This window comes from Hemiscyllium ocellatum, chromosome 8, assembly GCF_020745735.1.
Source record: "Hemiscyllium ocellatum isolate sHemOce1 chromosome 8, sHemOce1.pat.X.cur, whole genome shotgun sequence".
Taxonomy (NCBI): Eukaryota; Metazoa; Chordata; class Chondrichthyes; order Orectolobiformes; family Hemiscylliidae; genus Hemiscyllium; species Hemiscyllium ocellatum.
Window position 1 is genome coordinate 32,353,119 of NC_083408.1, and position 17,900 is coordinate 32,371,018.

The following is a 17,900-nucleotide window of genomic DNA, read 5'->3' on the forward strand; positions in this document are numbered from 1 at the left end:
TTCTCACATTCAGTGCTCCCTCTAAGCTGTATGGCTGCTCCGGACGTCCGCATGCTGGCACCCTTCCTAGCATCAAATTCCAGTTCTGGACACTGCTGCCATGGACAAACCTCAGAGTTCCACACAAGCAATAACAAAATTAGTGAGATTGCTATTCCATTTATATTCAAAGGCTCTGTGGTACCTTACCTGAAACTCTCCAATCTTCTGACCAAAAGCCTCTCGGACATGCAAGTAAGGGAGAGCATGGTCCAGGACGGCCTGCATGATGCTACAAATGGACAGTAAACGTGAAGATTTTAAATCAAACTGAAGAGCCAAATCCCAGACGTCTCATTCTTTCCCAGATCCCAAAAAGTATACTATAGGACGCTAACTATCAGTCTTCCTTTGATTCAGAGTCATGCAGCATAGAAACAAGCCCTTTGGTCTGCCACGTATATGCCTACCAACAAACACCAAACTATACTGATTCTATTTACCTGCGCTTGCTCCACAGTGTACTATGCTCTGGCATTTGTTTCTAAATCTACAGGCATTTAAAAATCAAAATTTGACTATACATGCCAAGTCTTAATTTACCTTGCTCTCTTTGTGAATGGCACATATTACAAAGTGGTTGCACTGCTGTAAAGTGTGCACAGGTAGAAAGGGAATCAGTGACCGTCCAACAGAGTAAAAGTCAGTCAAGCAGGAGTCATCTGGACAACTTCCCTCTCCTCTGACAGGGACATTGTTCTTCGAGGGAATGCAGTGACAGCCAAGACTGTGGCACCAATCTATATGGAAGTACTGGATGTGTTTATTATGTTTCAACAACCTTCAGATTCTGGAACAGTCTCAACAGATTGAGGTGTGGCAGATGTAGCTCCACTCTTTAAAAAAGCAGAGGAGGGGAGATATTGGGAATCACTGTCTGGTCACCTTAACAGTTGTAGCTAAAATGCTGAAATCTACTCAATGGAATGTGAAATCAGGACACTTTAGAAAATACCAATGGGATTAAACAAAGTTAACATTGATTTGTGAAAAGGAAAAAGTGAGGTCTGCAGATGCTGGAGATCAGAGCTGAAAATGTGTTGTTGGAAAAGCGCAGCAGGTCCATCCTGTTCCTTGGATGCTGCCTGACCTGCTGCACTTTTCCAGCAACACATTTTCAGCGTTTGTGAAAAGGAAGCCATTTTTAACAAACCTACTAGATTTTTTGAGGAGATGACTAGTCTAAATGAGGGAGAAATAGTGGGTGTGCTATATTTGGATATTCAGAAAGGTTTTGATGAAGTCTCACATAAAGAGGTTAATGTGCAAGATCAAAGCACTTAGGGTTGGGGGGGTAATATACTGCCATAGATTGAGAACTGGTTAGCAGTAAATAGAGAGGCATAGTTGGGTCATTCTGGAGTGGAAGGCAATGACAGTGGATGAGTGCTTGGGTCCCAGCCATCCATGAAACTAGGATTGTAAGTGGTGTGGAGGACATAAAGAGACTTCAGAGTGACTTGGATAAGTGGAGTGAGTGAGCATATGTGTGGCAGATGCAGTGTAACATGGATATGGGTGAAGTGTGTAATTTGATAAGAAAAGCAGAATGGCAGAGTATTATTTAAATGCTGATAGATTGGGAAAGGATGATAGAGTCATTGAGTTATATAGCAAGGAAACAGACCGTTCGACCCAACCAGTCCATGCTGACCATAGTTCCAAACTAAACTAGTCCCACTTGCCTGCTCCTGGCCCATATCCCTCCAAACTTTTCCTATTATGTATTTACCCAAATGTCTTTTAAATGTTTTCATTGTACCCATATCCGCTACTTCCTCAGGAAGTTCATTCCACACACAAACGATCCTCTGTAAAAAGAAGTTGCCCCACATGTCTTTTTTAAAATCTTTTTCCTCTCACCTTAAAAATGTCTCCCCTAGTCTTGAACTTCCCCACTCATGATTTTATAAACTTTTGTACGGTCACCTCTCAACCTCCTACGCTCCAGTGAAAAAAAAGTCCCAGCCTATCCAGCCTTTCTTTATAACTCAAACCTCTGTACCAGCAACATCCTGGTAAATCTCTTCTAAACCCTCTCCAGCTTAATAAGAACCTTCCCATGACTCGGCGACTGGAACTGGACACTGTACTCCAGAAGGGGCCTCACCAATGTCCTGTACAACCTCCACATTTGATGATCAGCTATAATGGGCTGAATGGCCTACTCCTGCTCCTATTTCCTGTATGCATTAGGCTTGTCATCCTCAAGGTGATCTACACAATGATTCCAGGTTATTTAAGGTTCCTCAACAAAAATTGGTCTGAGTGCACTTTCAGTCAAAGGAAGTCGTCACAAATAGCTTGCTCTTTAGGTGTCAGAGTTTGTTCATATTCGCACTCTGAGTCATTGGGTTAAGGAATAAATTGCCATTAGAGAGACATGGCTACATAATACAAGCAAATTTGCTCAATTCTTAGCAGAGTAACTTTAAGCCATAAACTCTGAGTCAGATGATTTGAATATGAACATAAGAGGTATGGTTAGAAAGTTGGCAGATGACACCAAAATTGGAGGTGTAGTGGACAGCGAAGAAGGTTACCTCAGAGTACAACAGGATCGTAATCAGATGGGCCAATGGGCAGAGGAGTGGCAGATGGAGTTTAATTTAGATAAATGTGATGTGCTGCACTTTGAAAAGATAAATGAGAGCAGGACTTATACACTTAATGGTGAGCTCCTGGGGATTGTTAGCGAACAGAGACCTTGGAGTGCAGGTTCATAACTCCTTGAAAATGGAGTCACAGGTATCTAGCATAGTGAGGATGATATGTGGCATTCTTATTGGTCAGTGCGTTAAGTAAAGGAGTTGGATTGTCATGTTGCGGCTGTATGGGACATTGGTTAGGCCACTTTTGGAATACTGCGTACAATTCTGGTGTCCCTGCTATAGGTAAGATGTTGTGAAACTTGAAAGGATTTACAAGGAAATTGCCAGGGTTGGAGGGTTTGAGCTATAGGGAGATGCTGAATAGGTTGGGACATTGGATGTTGAGGGATGACCTTATAGATGTTTATAAAATCATGAGGGGCCTTATTAGGGTAAATAGACAAGGTTTTTCCCTGGGGTGGGGGGAGTCCAAAACTAGAGGGAATAGGTTTAAGTTGAGAAGGGAAAGATTTAAAAGGAACCTAAGGGGAGACTTTTTCACGCAGAGGATGGTGCATGTGTGGAATCAGCTGCCAGAGGAAGTGGTGGAGGCTGGTACAATGACAACATTTAAAAGACATCTGGATGGGTATATGAATAGGAAGGGTTTTGAGGGATACGGGCCAAGTGCTGGCAAATGGGACTGGATTATTTCAAGAAATCTTGTCAGCATGAATGAGTTGGACTGAAAGGTTTGTTTCCATGCTGTATATCTCTATGACTCGAAGGGGAGATGGCCTTATGGTCAATGATGCCAATGCACCATGGTTGATGCCACATGCCTGGAAAGAAACTGGCTCAGCTGACATGCCTCTTGGAGTTAAATTGCCTAGCTGTACTCGGTAGGAGTCAAACTATTTTACTTATTCACAGGATGAGGGTATTGCTTGAGTATTACCACATCTCTGGTCAGGAGCAAAGTTGAGAAGATTGGACCTTTATGGTAATCTCAGCTGGTGCAGAAAATCATTCAAAGTCCCATTGGATTTCAGAGCAGAAACCAGTAGTGCAAAGTTCAGATCTGAGATATACTGACTGAAAAGTGCCTCTTTGCATTTAAACAATGTCTTTCACATCAGACTGTCAAGCATTTGTTCAGAGGATGAGACACATGAACAATGATAATTGAGTGAAGATCACTACTTACCCAAGAGGGCCAGCAGACAGCACAAGTCGCTCCAAGTCGAGACCACTCATCAAAACATAGACTCCTTTGTTCAATTCTCCCAAGATATTTTTGGCTGAAATCACAGATATCATGTAGATACATGAACATCATGTCTTTAAGAAGTGGGTTCAGGTCAGTGCTGCAACTGTGTATACAAGTGAGGCAGACACTCCCCAATATAGCAACAGACCTTTGTAAAGGTTACATCACCTTAGTTACTTTGTTTACTAGGAATCCTTAATGCACTGTGTATCTATCACTTCAGAGCTGTGTACCTGGTCACTTTCTTTAGCACAGAAATCAAAGGTCATAAGAACCCTGTCAATTTGATTTACTCCAGTACTTATTAAAATTCATGAAGCTGTCTGGCATAAACATTTAACTGCAAATTGGACTGTCTATTGTTGTATGATTTTAAAATAGTTGGGGGAACAAGGCAGCATTTTTATAACGTACTGTGCAAGTACAAAATAGATCTACTCACACATTTTGCCTTATTTACCCTAATATAACTGATAACTGTAGTTTTATTAGCCTGTATCCGGACTGGAGAAAGAAAGGAGTGGTGAGCAGTGTTCGACTATCTGTTGCATGGTCACAGAATGATATATAAAGCTTTTATGAAGCAGATCCTTACAACATCCTCAAGGGCTGGACCTGCCAAATTGACAAATCAGTTTCCATCAGTTTGGAAGGAAGTGATTCAGCCCATCTTGCTTGTGCAAGACCTTTGTAAGGGCTATCCAAATAACCCCATTCGCCCCTGCTTCTTACCCATTGCAAATTTTTCTTTTTCCTTTTCAACATAATACCTACCATATATACTCAATGACTTGGAGGAGGCGGTGTTGGACAGGGGTGGACAAGGTTAAAAATCACACACCAGGTTATAGTCCAACAGGTTTATTTGGAAGCACTAGCTTTTGGAGTGCCGCTCCTTCACCAGGTGGCTTCCAAATAAACCTGCTGCACTATAACCTGGTGTTATGTGATTTTTAACTTAGTGTGCACTCAAGTAGTAGTCAAATTTTTTTGATTACCTTTTAAGGTTAAATTTATGGGGTCGACTACTACATGGATGCTACTTTTGAGGGTCTGAAATTCATGCCCGTCAAACTTCATATCGTATCATGAGCAGAAGCCCAAGTGATCTCTAAACGAATTTAAAAACAACTGATTGTGGTAATTCTGAAAACCCAGAGCAGTAGACAACAGCCAGCAGACTGGAAGACCAGGAGCGGAGCAGAGCAGAACAACCAGCAAACTGGAAAGCTGGAGAGGGATGTGACGGCCGGCACACTGACTCATAAACATTGATCGAGGGTCGACCTTTACACGAGATATATGGAAAATTCCAGGTTATTTAGAAGAAAAAAGGGGGTTGACTTTTACACGAGATCAACTAGTAACTGTAGTTCTGTAATTGCTTTTCGAAGTTAGTCTTGAATCCACTTGTATCAAATTAGAGCCAAAAATTGAACAGTTTAATACCTGGCACTTTGCAGTCTTCAAAGATTAGCTCACACGTGTTGGAGCCTCTCATTCCCAGTTTATCCAGCTTCTGAGCTGTACTGAATCCAGGCATGCCCTTAAAGACAAACAAGGCGTGAAGAGGATACCAAAAATAAAACATGAGATAGAAAAGGACATCAAATATTACGAATCGTGGCTGCATGGACAGATACTCTGAGCCACACTGGAACAAGGTTTTAATGGAGAAAGCAGGTAGATGTGTATAATCAGCCCTCCCATAATCTACTTGGTCAATTAGCAAGTCAGACACACGAGAGAGAAAGCAGAGTTAATATTGTGAGTCCCTTCATCAAGAAACAGCTAGGAAAAGGTGGGGGGGGGGGGGGGGGGGGGAAGGGAGAAGGCTGGGGGGAGAGGTATAGGCAGGAGAGAGAGAGAGGGAGGGACTGGGAGTGGGGCAGAGCGAGGGGTGAGAGAGTGGGGGGAAAGAGCAGGGAGGAAGGAGAATGGGGGGGTAGGGAAGAGGGAGTGAGGAGGGGGCAAGGGGGCAGAGAGAGGGGAGGCAAAAGAGAGCAACTGAAGGGCAGGAGAGAGAGGAGGGGGACAATGAGACAGAGAGAGTGACAGAAGGGTGAGTGAGGGAGGTGATGAGTTTGGGGGTGGGGGGGGAAGGAAGAGATGATGAGACGGTGGGGTGAAATGAGACAGAGATGGGGGAACAGAGGGGGGCAGTGGGAGTGGCAGAGAGAGATAGACAGAGACAGAGAGAGAGAGAGAGAGAAAAGGGCATAGACAGAACAAATGGGGGGGAGAACATATATGTATGGGGCCTTAGAAGGGAAGGACTCCTGCAAAAATACTAACAAGGGAGGGAGGGAGTATAAGAAAAAGAGGGACTCTATTATAATTGTGGGAGGGAAGAGGTGGAGGAAATGGGTCCGACATAGCCCTGTCAACCACAATGCAGGGGAATCCTTGGTTGAGGAAGAAGGTGACAGGCAGCATCATCAGAGATGTGACAGAGACAGAGAAACTAGGAGAATGGCAGGGTGAGAGGATGTATAGTTGAGGTAACTGTGGGAGTTGGTGGGTTTGTAGTGGATATTCGTGGCCAGAGTCGTAAGTGTGTGCTGGAAAAGCACAGCGGGTTAGGCAGCATCCAAGGAGCAGAAAAATCAATGCTTCTTCCTGATGAAGATCTTATGCTTGAAACGGCGATTCTGCTGCTCCTCGGATGCTGCCTACCCTGCTGTGCTTTTCCAGCACCACAGTCTCAACTCTGATCTCCGGCACCTGCGATCCTCACTTTCCCCGATATTGGTGGCCAGCCTATCCTCAGAAATAGAAACAGAGATGTAAGGGAGGAGTCAGAGATAGATCAGGTGAAGGTGAGGAAAGAATGGAAATTGGAAGCAAACTGATTAATTTTTCCAATACCAGACAAGGGGGGGGGAAATAGCACCATCAATATAATAGATGTACTGCAGAAAGCGACATTGGCAGGGCCTGGAGCAGGACTGGAACAAGGAATGTTCCACATACCCCACAAAAAGATAGGCGTAACTGAGTATATGCGGGTACCCATGGCCACTCCTTGACTGGGTGAAAGGGAGAGGAATTAGAAGAGAAGTTGTTTAGGGGGAGCTCGGCCAGGCAGAGGAGGGTGGTGGTAGATGGGGATGATTCAGGTCTTTGCTCCAGGAAGAAGTAGAGAGTCCTGAGACCATGCTGATTGGACGGGTGGGGGGGGGGAATGGACGTAAACTGTAACCTTTGAAACTGACAGAGTGTCAGAAGAATGGTGGATGTAAGTGAGAACGGATTGGACCAGAAAGGACAAAATAGCTTTGGTCTGGCAGTAACAGATGAAACAAACGTACGGCCAGACAGTCCTGTTGGTTGATTTTGGTGAGAAGGTAGACATTGACAGACGTTCTTGGCAGTGTGCTGAAAGATCTAATTCCTGACTTACAACAGGGTCAAAGTGGAAGAACGAAGCTATATTGGTGATAGTCTAAACCACATCTTTTGGTTTATAAAACCATTGCTTCCATCTCACCTAGCTCCATATACACACACAGCCCGATTACTGCTCACAGCCTGAGCTCCATATACACACACAGCCCCATTACTGCTCACAGCCTGAGCTCCATATACACACACAGCCCGATTACTGCTCACAGCCTGAGCTCCATATACACACACAGCCCGATTACTGCTCACAGCCTGAGCTCCATATACACACACAGCCCGATTACTGCTCACAGCCTGAGCTCCATATACACACACAGCCCGATTACTGCTCACAGCCTGAGCTCCATATACACACACAGCCCGATTACTGCTCACAGCCTGAGCTCCATATACACACACAGCCTGAGCTCCATATACACACACAGCCCGATTACTGCTCACAGCCTGAGCTCCATATACACACACAGCCCGATTACTGCTCACAGCCTGAGCTCCATATACACACACAGCCCGATTACTGCTCACAGCCTGAGCTCCATATACACACACAGCCCGATTACTGCTCACAGCCTGAGCTCCATATACACACACAGCCCGATTACTGCTCCAGCCTGAGCTCCATATACACACACAGCCCCGATTACTGCTCACAGCCTGAGCTCCATATACACACACAGCCCGATTACTGCTCACAGCCTGAGCTCCATATACACACACAGCCCGATTACTGCTCACAGCCTGAGCTCCATATACACACACAGCCCGATTACTGCTCACAGCCTGAGCTCCATATACACACACAGCCCGATTACTGCTCCCAGCCTGAGCTCCATATACACACACAGCCCGATTACTGCTCACAGCCTGAGCTCCATATACACACACAGCCCGATTACTGCTCACAGCCTGAGCTCCATATACACACACAGCCCGATTACTGCTCCCAGCCTGAGCTCCATATACACACACAGCCCCGATTACTGCTCACAGCCTGAGCTCCATATACACACACAGCCCGATTACTGCTCACAGCCTGAGCTCCATATACACACACAGCCCGATTACTGCTCACAGCCTGAGCTCCATATACACACACAGCCCGATTACTGCTCACAGCCTGAGCTCCATATACACACACAGCCCGATTACTGCTCACAGCCTGAGCTCCATATACACACACAGCCCGATTACTGCTCACAGCCTGAGCTCCATATACACACACAGCCCGATTACTGCTCACAGCCTGAGCTCCATATACACACACAGCCCTGATTACTGCTCACAGCCTGAGCTCCATATACACACACAGCCCGATTACTGCTCACAGCCTGAGCTCCATATACACACACAGCCCTGATTACTGCTCACAGCCTGAGCTCCATATACACACACACACAGAGCGCCGATTGCTGTGAGCTCCACACACAAGGACCCATGATCACCACTCCCAGCCGTGAGCTCTATAAGCTGATACCTGATCACTTGAGAAGAGACAGCACTTTGCCAAGACTCACTGGACGCCTTCTCGCAGAACGCTTTAGGGAACATCTCCAGGGCAGCAGAGAGCGGCGTGAGCTGGGCAGAAGTGAAGTCGGAGCACAGAGCTGGTCAGGAAGGTAAGTCATTGTTATTTAAGAACTTACCTCGATGTCAACGTCTTTTTGCAGCAGGGGACTGGAGAGTGGTGAATGTTGTGCCCCTGTTCAAAAAAGGGAATAGGGATAACCCCGGGAATTACAGGCCAGTTAGTTTTACTTCGGTGGTCGGCAAAGTAATGGAAAGTGTACTGAGGGATAGGATTTATGAGTATCTGGAAAGACACTGCTTGATTAGGGACAGCCAGCACGGATTTGAGAGGAGTAGGTCTTGCCTTACAAGTCTTATTGAATTCTTTGAGGAGGTGACCAAGCACGTGGATGAGGGTAGAGTAGTGGATGTAGTGTATATGGATTTTAGTAAGGCATTTGAGAAGGTTCCCCATGGTAGGCTTATGCGGAAAGTTAGGAGGCATGGGATAATGGGAAATTTGGCCAGTCGGATAGAGAACTGGCTAACCGGTCGAAGTCAGAGAGTGGTGGTAAATAGTAAATATTCAGCCTGGAGCCCAGTTACAAGTGGAGTTCCGCAGGGATCCGTTTTGGGTCCTCTGCTGTTTGTAATTGTTATTAATGACTTGGAAGAGGGAGTCAAAGGGTGAGTCAGTAAATTTGCAGACGATATGAAGATTGGTGGAGTTGTGGATAGTGAGGAGGGCTGTTGTCAGCTGCAAAGGGACTTAGATATGATGAAGAGCTGGGCTGAGGAGTGGCAGATGGAATTCAACCCTATCAAGTGTGAGGTTGTCCATTTTGGAAGGACAAATAAGAATGCGGAATACAGGTAGGGTTCTTAGTAAGGTGGAGGAGCAGAGGGATCTTGGGGTCTATGTTCATAGCTCTTTGAAAGTTGCCACTCAGGTGGATAGAGCTTGTAAGGCGGCCTATGGTGTATTAACGTTCATTAGCAGAGGGATTGAATTCAATAGTCGTGAGGTGATGTTGCAGCTGTACAGGACCTTGGTAAGGCCACATTTGGAGTACTATGTGCAGTTCTGGTCGCCTCACTTTAGGAAAGATGTGGAAGCTTTGGAGAGGGTGCAGATGTTGCCTGGAATGGAGAATAGGTCGTACGAGGATAGGTTGAGAGTGCTAGACCTTTTCTCATTGGAACAGCGAAGGATGAGGGGTAGATAGAGGTTTATAAGATGATCAGGGGAATGGATAGATTAGACAGTCAGAGACTTTTGCCCCTGGTACAACAGTGTGTTACAAAGGGACATAAATTTAAGGTGAAGGGTGGAAAGTATAGGGGGGATGCCAGGGGTAGGTTCTTTACCCAGAGAGTGGTGGGGGCATGGAATGCGCTGCCTGTGGGAATGGCAGAGTCAGAATCATTGGTGACCTTTAAGCGGCAATTGGGTAGGTACATGGATAGGTGCTTAAGCTAGGACAAATGTTCGGCACAACATCGTGGGCCGAAGGGCCTGTTCTGTGCTGTATTGTTCTATGTTCTATGACACCCACACCAATCAACCCCACTGCTCCCACCGCTCGAGTCTGCTGAGGACATGCAAGTCCTGGGCCTCCTTCACCCCTCTCCCTCACCACCCAACGCCTGGAGGAAGAACGCCTCATCTTCCGCCTCAGAACCCTTCAACCCCGGGGCATCAACGTGGACTTCATCAGTTTCCTTATTTCTCCTCCCCCACCTTCCCCCAGTTCCAACCTTCCAGCTCAACACCATCCTCATGGCCTGTCCTACCTGCCAATCTCCCTTCCCACCTATTTGCTCCACCCTCCTCTCCGACCTATCACCTTTACCACTTCCTCCATCCACCTACCGCACTCTCAACTACCTTCTCCCCAGCCTCACCCCCGAGGCTTCCAGCCTCATTATTGCTGGAAATGTTGATTTTCCTGCTCCTCAGATACTGCCTGACCTGTTGTGCTTTTCCAGCTCCACTCTAATCTTGACCCTGATGCAGCCCTGAGCCAATCTCTTCAATCACTGAATGTAGAGAGAAAGTAATTGTCATTTACAAACGTCTAATGCGCTAAATGTCCCCAGAAAGACATTACAGGACAAAATGTTACCTTCTCCACAATGAACGTGGTGATACCACGGGAAGCCGGCTTGGCATTAATGTCCGTTTTGCCATAAACAATGAGGACATCAGCATCAGGCCCATTGGTAATCCAGAACTTGTTGCCATTGAGAACATAGTAATCACCTTGCATAAAAAAACACAACTCTCAGTCAGCAAAACACCTTGATTAATGGAATTAGATTGAACAAAAAAGATCAAATAACTTCCTATCATAAAGAATGTGCGCTGTTCATTTTCCAAATGTAAATGGTCAGCAACTACAAGAAACAAAATTGGATGCGGTTTTCCTCACACAGAGATCTGGCTTCCAACTGCAGAAGATAACCCACTGCTGCATTAAATGGAACATGTGTACACCAACCAAGCTTTTGACTTTCTGAAGGTTACTGGCATAATTGAGTCATTGGGCACCTTGTTGCAAAATAAGATTCAGATAGAAACGACTTTGAAATGTGCTTTGAGCTGGGCTGCGAATTCGAAGTCAGTTGTCAGGCGCAGTACTCAGCGTACCAACCGTAAGTTGTTTCCCCAGAAACCAAACTGTTTGCAGTCAGGAGAAAGACTGAATCAAGGAAGACAATCTGTTTTTTGGGAACGGGCACCCAGCCAGCAAAATCATCAAAGGAAACGTAGGACAGCATTCAAAGAGGTTATATTTAGTTTCAAGTTAAGCACGACAACCATCAAAAGTGGGGCAATGTCACGTGTTCTTTATTTTATATCATCGTGCAAACGTAGGTGGCACCAACTGGACTACGTAACTCTGATCACAGCTGTTGATCTGCGCTTTCTGCCTTACCACGGAATGTAAGAATTTAATTACTCGAATCCAAGTTTTGCCTTGTTGAATGGTATGGGGAGAGATTAAGATGTATGCATGATGAGGAGTTCCAGTTCAGACCAAAAGCGAGATTCTCTTACCCTCTTGGTCACACACTACTACACTAGTAGACAGGGGCCGGGACAAACCAATTCTCATACAAAAACATTCAAGTCGTTTACAGAAAGTAACGGCACCACTGAATCTGAGAAAGCACACACCTACGGCAGACTCAAATCCAATATCACTTATCAATTTAACACCGTAATATGGGACGTTTCACATCATGAACTTGGGCTCACCTGAAGGCAAGTAAAATGTGTCCAATTTTTGTTTCACAAGGGAATCTGTGTGCTACATAGAGAGAACTTTTGTCTCAGCAGTCTGTGATACATTCCAATCTAGATTCCAAAGGAAAATCAAAATCCAAAGTCACAGTCATGCTGTGTCATTCATTCCACAAACCTTTCTTCTCTGCCTTCAATTTCATTGAGACGACATCCGATCCTGCATTTGGCTCACTCATTGCAAGAGCCCCTATATGCTCGCCACTGATTAACTGCAAAGAGAGAAAGCTAATTAAATAGGAGGAAACCAACTTCAGAGTTGAACAGTGCACAGATTCCTAGCTTTGTGGAATACCTCTGCCTCGTCTGCAAGCATGTCCCAAGCTTCCTGTTCTGAGGAAGGGTCACTCCACCCAAAGCGTTAACTCTGATTTCTCTCATCAGATGCTGCCAGACCCTGCTGAACTCTTCCAGCAATTGCTATTTTTGTTTCCAAGTTTCTAAGCACTGCTTGTTATTTTAATCCAGCACCTTGCTCCTACTCTCAAGTCTCAGTGCTCAGTGTTCCTGTGAAGTTTGACACAGGTTTGGGGAACAGCACTTCATCTTCAGCTTCTGGACTCAGCATTGATTGCAACAACTTCAGACCATGAATCCAGTCCCACAATTCTGAGTATGTTTTTTCTTTTGCCATGTGTCAGTCTGAACCTGGCTTTTGAAGTTATTGTCTCTGTCCAAAAACATTCATTATTCTGCTATTCGTACTCTGGACAAACATTTTGTTTCTTTTCTACAACCATTACTACTCCCTTTGCCATTTGTTCCATGACATCTTTTGTCATTTAATCTCTCCCACCCTCCGTCCACTCCCAGACTTTCCCTTTTGTTCTTTCATTGGCATAAAGCATTGCCAAATTCCTTCAGTTCCAAAAAGAACTTTTTGTCAGATATAACTTAAAGCATTAATTGTTTCTCTCTCCCCAGATGCTGCCACTTTTCTAGCATTTTCTGCTTCTATTTCAGATTCCCAAATGCTTTTACTGCAAGAAAATGTTTTTAAGATCTCTTAAAAAAAGACGTATTGTACTTGGACTGATGCAGTCTGTAAGAATTTGAAGCCAGCCAGACTCTCGGATGAACACCCCTCTTCAGTATCAAGGGGATCAAGGGTTATGGGGAGAATGGGGCTGAGAAACCTATCAGCCATGACTGAGTGGCAGAGCAGACTTGATGGGCTGAATGGTCTAATTTCTGTCCTATACCTTATGGCCTTATATTACTGAAACAGAAATTGCTGGTGACCTTCAGCAGGTCTGACAACAGCTGTGGAGAGAAAGCAGAGTTAATGTTTCAAGTCCAGAGACCCTTCTTCAGAACATTATAGTATTTAGCTTATAATGTCAGCTTACATCATCTCAGTGATATATGAAATAATGGGAGATGTCCAGTTAGGCATGCTTTGTTAGAGCAATAAGACCAACTTTTAATAAACTGGAATAAGTATACAGCATACCTTGAAACATAGAAAACAGGAGAAATAAGCCAGTCAGCCCTTCGAACCTGTCCTGCCATTCGACATGATCATGACTGATCTTCCAACTCAGTACCCTGTTCCTCCTTTCTCCCTAAATCTTTCATTCTTTAAGAAATATATCTAATCGAAATCTGAAGCCTAGAAATAAATGCAGGTGTTGTCATCTAACTCTTCTCAGCCTTTTATGTAGGACAGCAGTTAAACTAAAAAAGTAGAACGTTCACATAGTTGCCCTAAATTCATATTCTTTAACTGAACAAACGTTGGGTTGGCTATATTTTCATGTCAATGTTGATGGAAAAGGCTTTTGCAGCACGCACTGAGATGTAGGCTCGCTGCTAGAAGCCTGATGCTTGTCAGATATGGTGAAGACATGCAGAGCTGCTTTATCTTTAGAAAGCGTGCACTGTAAAGCTGACAATGTAACTCAGTTCTGTTAGCTATTTACGCTACTATATTGGTACTTACATGCTTTTGGTACAATATCTATACTCTAACTAGACTCTCAATGGTTCTGGTGTCTTTGAATCAGAGACTATCTTTTAGTGACCTCTCACAGTGGCTCGGTGGTTAGCACTGCTGCCTCGCAGCACCAGGGACCCAGGTTCGATTCCAGTCTCAGGCAACTCTCTGCGTGGAGTTTGCACACTCTCACCGTGTCTGCGTGGGTTTCCTCCAGATGCTCCGGTTTCCTCCCACAATCCAAAGATGTGCAGGTCAAGTGAACTGGCCATGCTAAATTGTCCGTAGTGTTAGGTGCATTAGTAGGGGAATGGGTCTGGGTGGGTTACTCTTTGGAGGATAGGTGTGGACTTGTTGAGCCGAGGGACCTGTTTCCGCACTGTAGGGAATCTAATCTAAAATTTCATTTAGGTATGAAGGATGGCTTATCGGTGAGCAAGGACTTCGTGGTTAGTGAGCATGTTGCAATAATTCAATTCAAGGATGACTGGAGCTTTGTGCCACTTAGTGTCATACCTTGGGTAAGTATTTCTGCTTCTGCTCTTCGTTCCCGTTCCTCACCAGCTGATTGATACACAGGTTGGAATGTGCTCCATAACTGAGGCCGATGGCAGCCGACGCACGGCTTATTTCCTCCATAACCAGGACATGATCCAGGTATCCACCTCCAGACCCGCCATACTCCACTGTAAAAGGTACCACACAACCAGTTTAATAAAATCAGCAAGTTCATCACACATGCAGCCAAATCTTGCATTGCCCACCAGAAGCAAACAGTGGAATTACACACAGTACTGGTGAGAATTGAGAATTTGCTACCACATTTGAGTGATATATACAAAATTTGGTTTACCTTAAATATTTTTATGCTAAGCATGTGAGGAAGAAAGGATGATACAGGGCTGATGGGGTCCGATGAGAAGAGATGTGTGGAGGCTCATGTGCAACACAAAACATTGACCAATTGTAGGACCTGTTTGTGTTCTAAATTCTATGTAATTAGAACAGTAACACACAGCATCATCAGATATTCAATAATCTCCTGCAGTAACCAATATGCATTTTTCTGGTAATGGCAAATTAAACACCAATAATCCTGCCCATTAAGTAAACATACTCAAACAAATGTAAATGGGTCCACCCGCAGAATCAACACACGCACACAATTTTACAAAATGTGGCCTGGAGAATATAAAAGTGTTGCATGCAATATATACACCAGCAAACACATGCATTCATGAATCCACACACGCAATACCTTTCCCAAAGATGTTCTATAGCATTGTGTATTTAAGTGTAAAGGTCCAACTTAGAAATATCAGCTAAAATTCTGTGGTAAAGGTTCAGAACATTGGAAGCTCGAGCTAAGTTACAGGACTTGAGCACATAAATCCAAGCTTACATGCTCCAATGCAGCATTGACAGAATACTATACAGTCAGAGTTAAAAATCACAAAACACCAAGTTATGGTCCAACAGGTTTATTTATAAGTACTAGCTTTCGGAGCACTGTTCCTTCATCAGGTTGTGGAGATTAAGAGATGGATACAGTTAGAGATGGATTAAATAGGATACAGGACAAAGAAGCTGGTCAATTAACCCAATCAATTCATAGATATGAACGATCTGATGGTAATATTGCGAAGAACAGCATGAAGTCCTCCCCTGCAAACCTGGTCAATGGTTATTCCTCAATCAACGTCAGAGTAGATGATCTGGTTAATAGCTTATTTGCTGGTTGAAAGAGCTTATATTTGTCAACTGGTTGGCAAATAAGTCTACATTACAATTATTATCTTAAACTTTTATCGCAGAGTGACACAAAGTATTTTGGGATATTACAAAGGTGCTACAGCAATACAAAATCACTCCCTTTGCTTCAAATCTACTATAAGAACATAGAAAATAGATAGTATTACCACTGCACTCTAATTTTAAAACAAATCAGTCCATAACTGCTAAGCACGGTCACATCACCAGCCCAATGTATTCAACCCATCGTTCCACTTTTTTTGTTAAATTTAAAGTCTCTCGAACAATGCAGTCAGTCCAACCAATGATTTGCAACAAAGGGCTGGATTTTGGGGCGCCCTCCCCGAATGTTTTTTATGGAAGAAGGACACATAAAACAGGGTAGATGGCCAGACTATCACAATCCTATCCGCCCTGCACTCACTCTGTAGTACAAACCTGGTGGCCTACCCCGTCATGTGTATTTAAATCAACCTGTTACAACACACCAGTAAGATCTCAATCAGACCTTCTGGCTCAGAAGTAGGGACATGATCAGTTTGCCACAAGCACCCTAAAGCATGCTCATTATATGCAAGAAAATGAGGTTAGGCCAAGATGAACTGGTTTGAAGTTAATTTCCATTTGATATTACACTGCCCATGCTCTGATAAAGTTGTCATGTTCAGGAAAAGGCGGCCTTTTTTTTATAAAGTAGGTTTTGAAAAGGCAGAGGGAAAGTAGGCCATCTTTTGGGAGAGGGAGAGGAGGGTGGCAGTTGCACTGTGCACACTGGGACACGCTCTCTCAAGACAGTACCCTCTTTGTCTTTCAGTAGCTTGTTCTCCACAGCCCATGCTCATAACCCTCTAAGCTAGTTAAACCCTCCTCTCCCAGTAGCTCCAACTTACCCTAATCCAGCATTTTCACAGCAAAAAAAATTCACGGATCACCTTCAATTGAAAGTGAAAATAGACCACATTATTCACAAATCGTGAATGGCCATAATAGTGAAATGTTTACGTTTAAATAGAACTGATCAAATCTTCTCAAAGCACTCCTCATGACTGATTCATTTTGGCACACATCAGCTATTTTGTCTCAGACAAATGGCCAACTAATCTATTCGAATGGTCATTATTTAAGTGTCCAAGGCAGATATACAAAATTACGCTTGGGGATCTGTAACACTTCAAGAGGTGACTCTTAGTGTAACAACTCATTTGTCTTGTCAATCTCAGTCAGAACTGTGTCCAGAGGTCCTTCTGTGATATCAGGTGTCCAGAACCTACCACTGTCACTGGATCCAAGTCATCAGATCCTTTCCTACCAGCATTATGAATGTGCCATGCTCCATGAACAGTAAAGGTTCAAGGAGGCAGCTCTCCATGGTCTTCTCCAGGGCATTAGGGAAGTGCAACAAATGCCACAGACACAGAAATCCCATGGAATAATAAAAACTTAGAAGCATATTCTGTAAGACCGTCTAAACTTAGACAGCATACCTTAAAGGTAGGAGCTGGAGTAGACCATTTGGTCCTTCAAACTTGCTCTGTCTTTCAGCAAAATAATGGCTCACTTTCTGGCTCAACTCCACTTACCTGCCAAACCCCACATTCCCTGAGGATACAACCGCTGTTTGATTGTTACTGCCAGAGAAAACAAAGCAGATAAAAGCTGAGGCTGTCAAAACTCACCAGGTGCAGTGATCCCAAGAACTCCAAGGTTACCAAGCTGCTTCCAGAACTCCTAAATACCAAACAGGCAACATGATGGTAAGGAAATCATTGGAAGAGCTGCATTAAATCCAAACTGTGTCACACACCAGTGCATAAATCTTTCTTGGGCAAGACACGTAGATGTGGGCTTTGCATGGGAAATTCTGTAGCACATAACTTAAAAATGTATCAGTTCACAACAGGTCATATTATTAATTGTCTAGCAATGAGGAGAAAGCTGCAGTTTAATAAGAGCTAAACAAACAACTTGCATTTTCTCTTCATTGTTCCATGTGATGTTGGTGTTGCTAGCAGAGTAAGCATTTGTTGCCTATCCTTAATTGCCCTAGAACTGACAAGCTTGCTAGGCTATTTCAGAAGACAATTTAGAGTCAGC

The 17,900-nt window shown here is 44.2% G+C and overlaps 1 protein-coding gene across 1 annotated transcript in view; it reads right to left on the bottom strand.

Annotated features, from left to right (window-relative positions):
* The window catches only part of ivd (isovaleryl-CoA dehydrogenase), a 44,704-nt gene that overhangs the window by 10,131 nt on the left and 16,673 nt on the right, over window positions 1-17,900 (bottom strand). The window contains exons 3-9 of the mRNA XM_060828796.1: window positions 17,483-17,534; window positions 14,571-14,740; window positions 12,237-12,330; window positions 10,938-11,074; window positions 5,350-5,446; window positions 3,838-3,931; window positions 190-271 (exon numbers count right to left, since the gene is read on the bottom strand). Of these exons, the coding sequence (XP_060684779.1) occupies window positions 190-271; window positions 3,838-3,931; window positions 5,350-5,446; window positions 10,938-11,074; window positions 12,237-12,330; window positions 14,571-14,740; window positions 17,483-17,534 (726 nt within the window). The remainder of the gene's footprint in view (window positions 1-189; window positions 272-3,837; window positions 3,932-5,349; window positions 5,447-10,937; window positions 11,075-12,236; window positions 12,331-14,570; window positions 14,741-17,482; window positions 17,535-17,900) is intronic.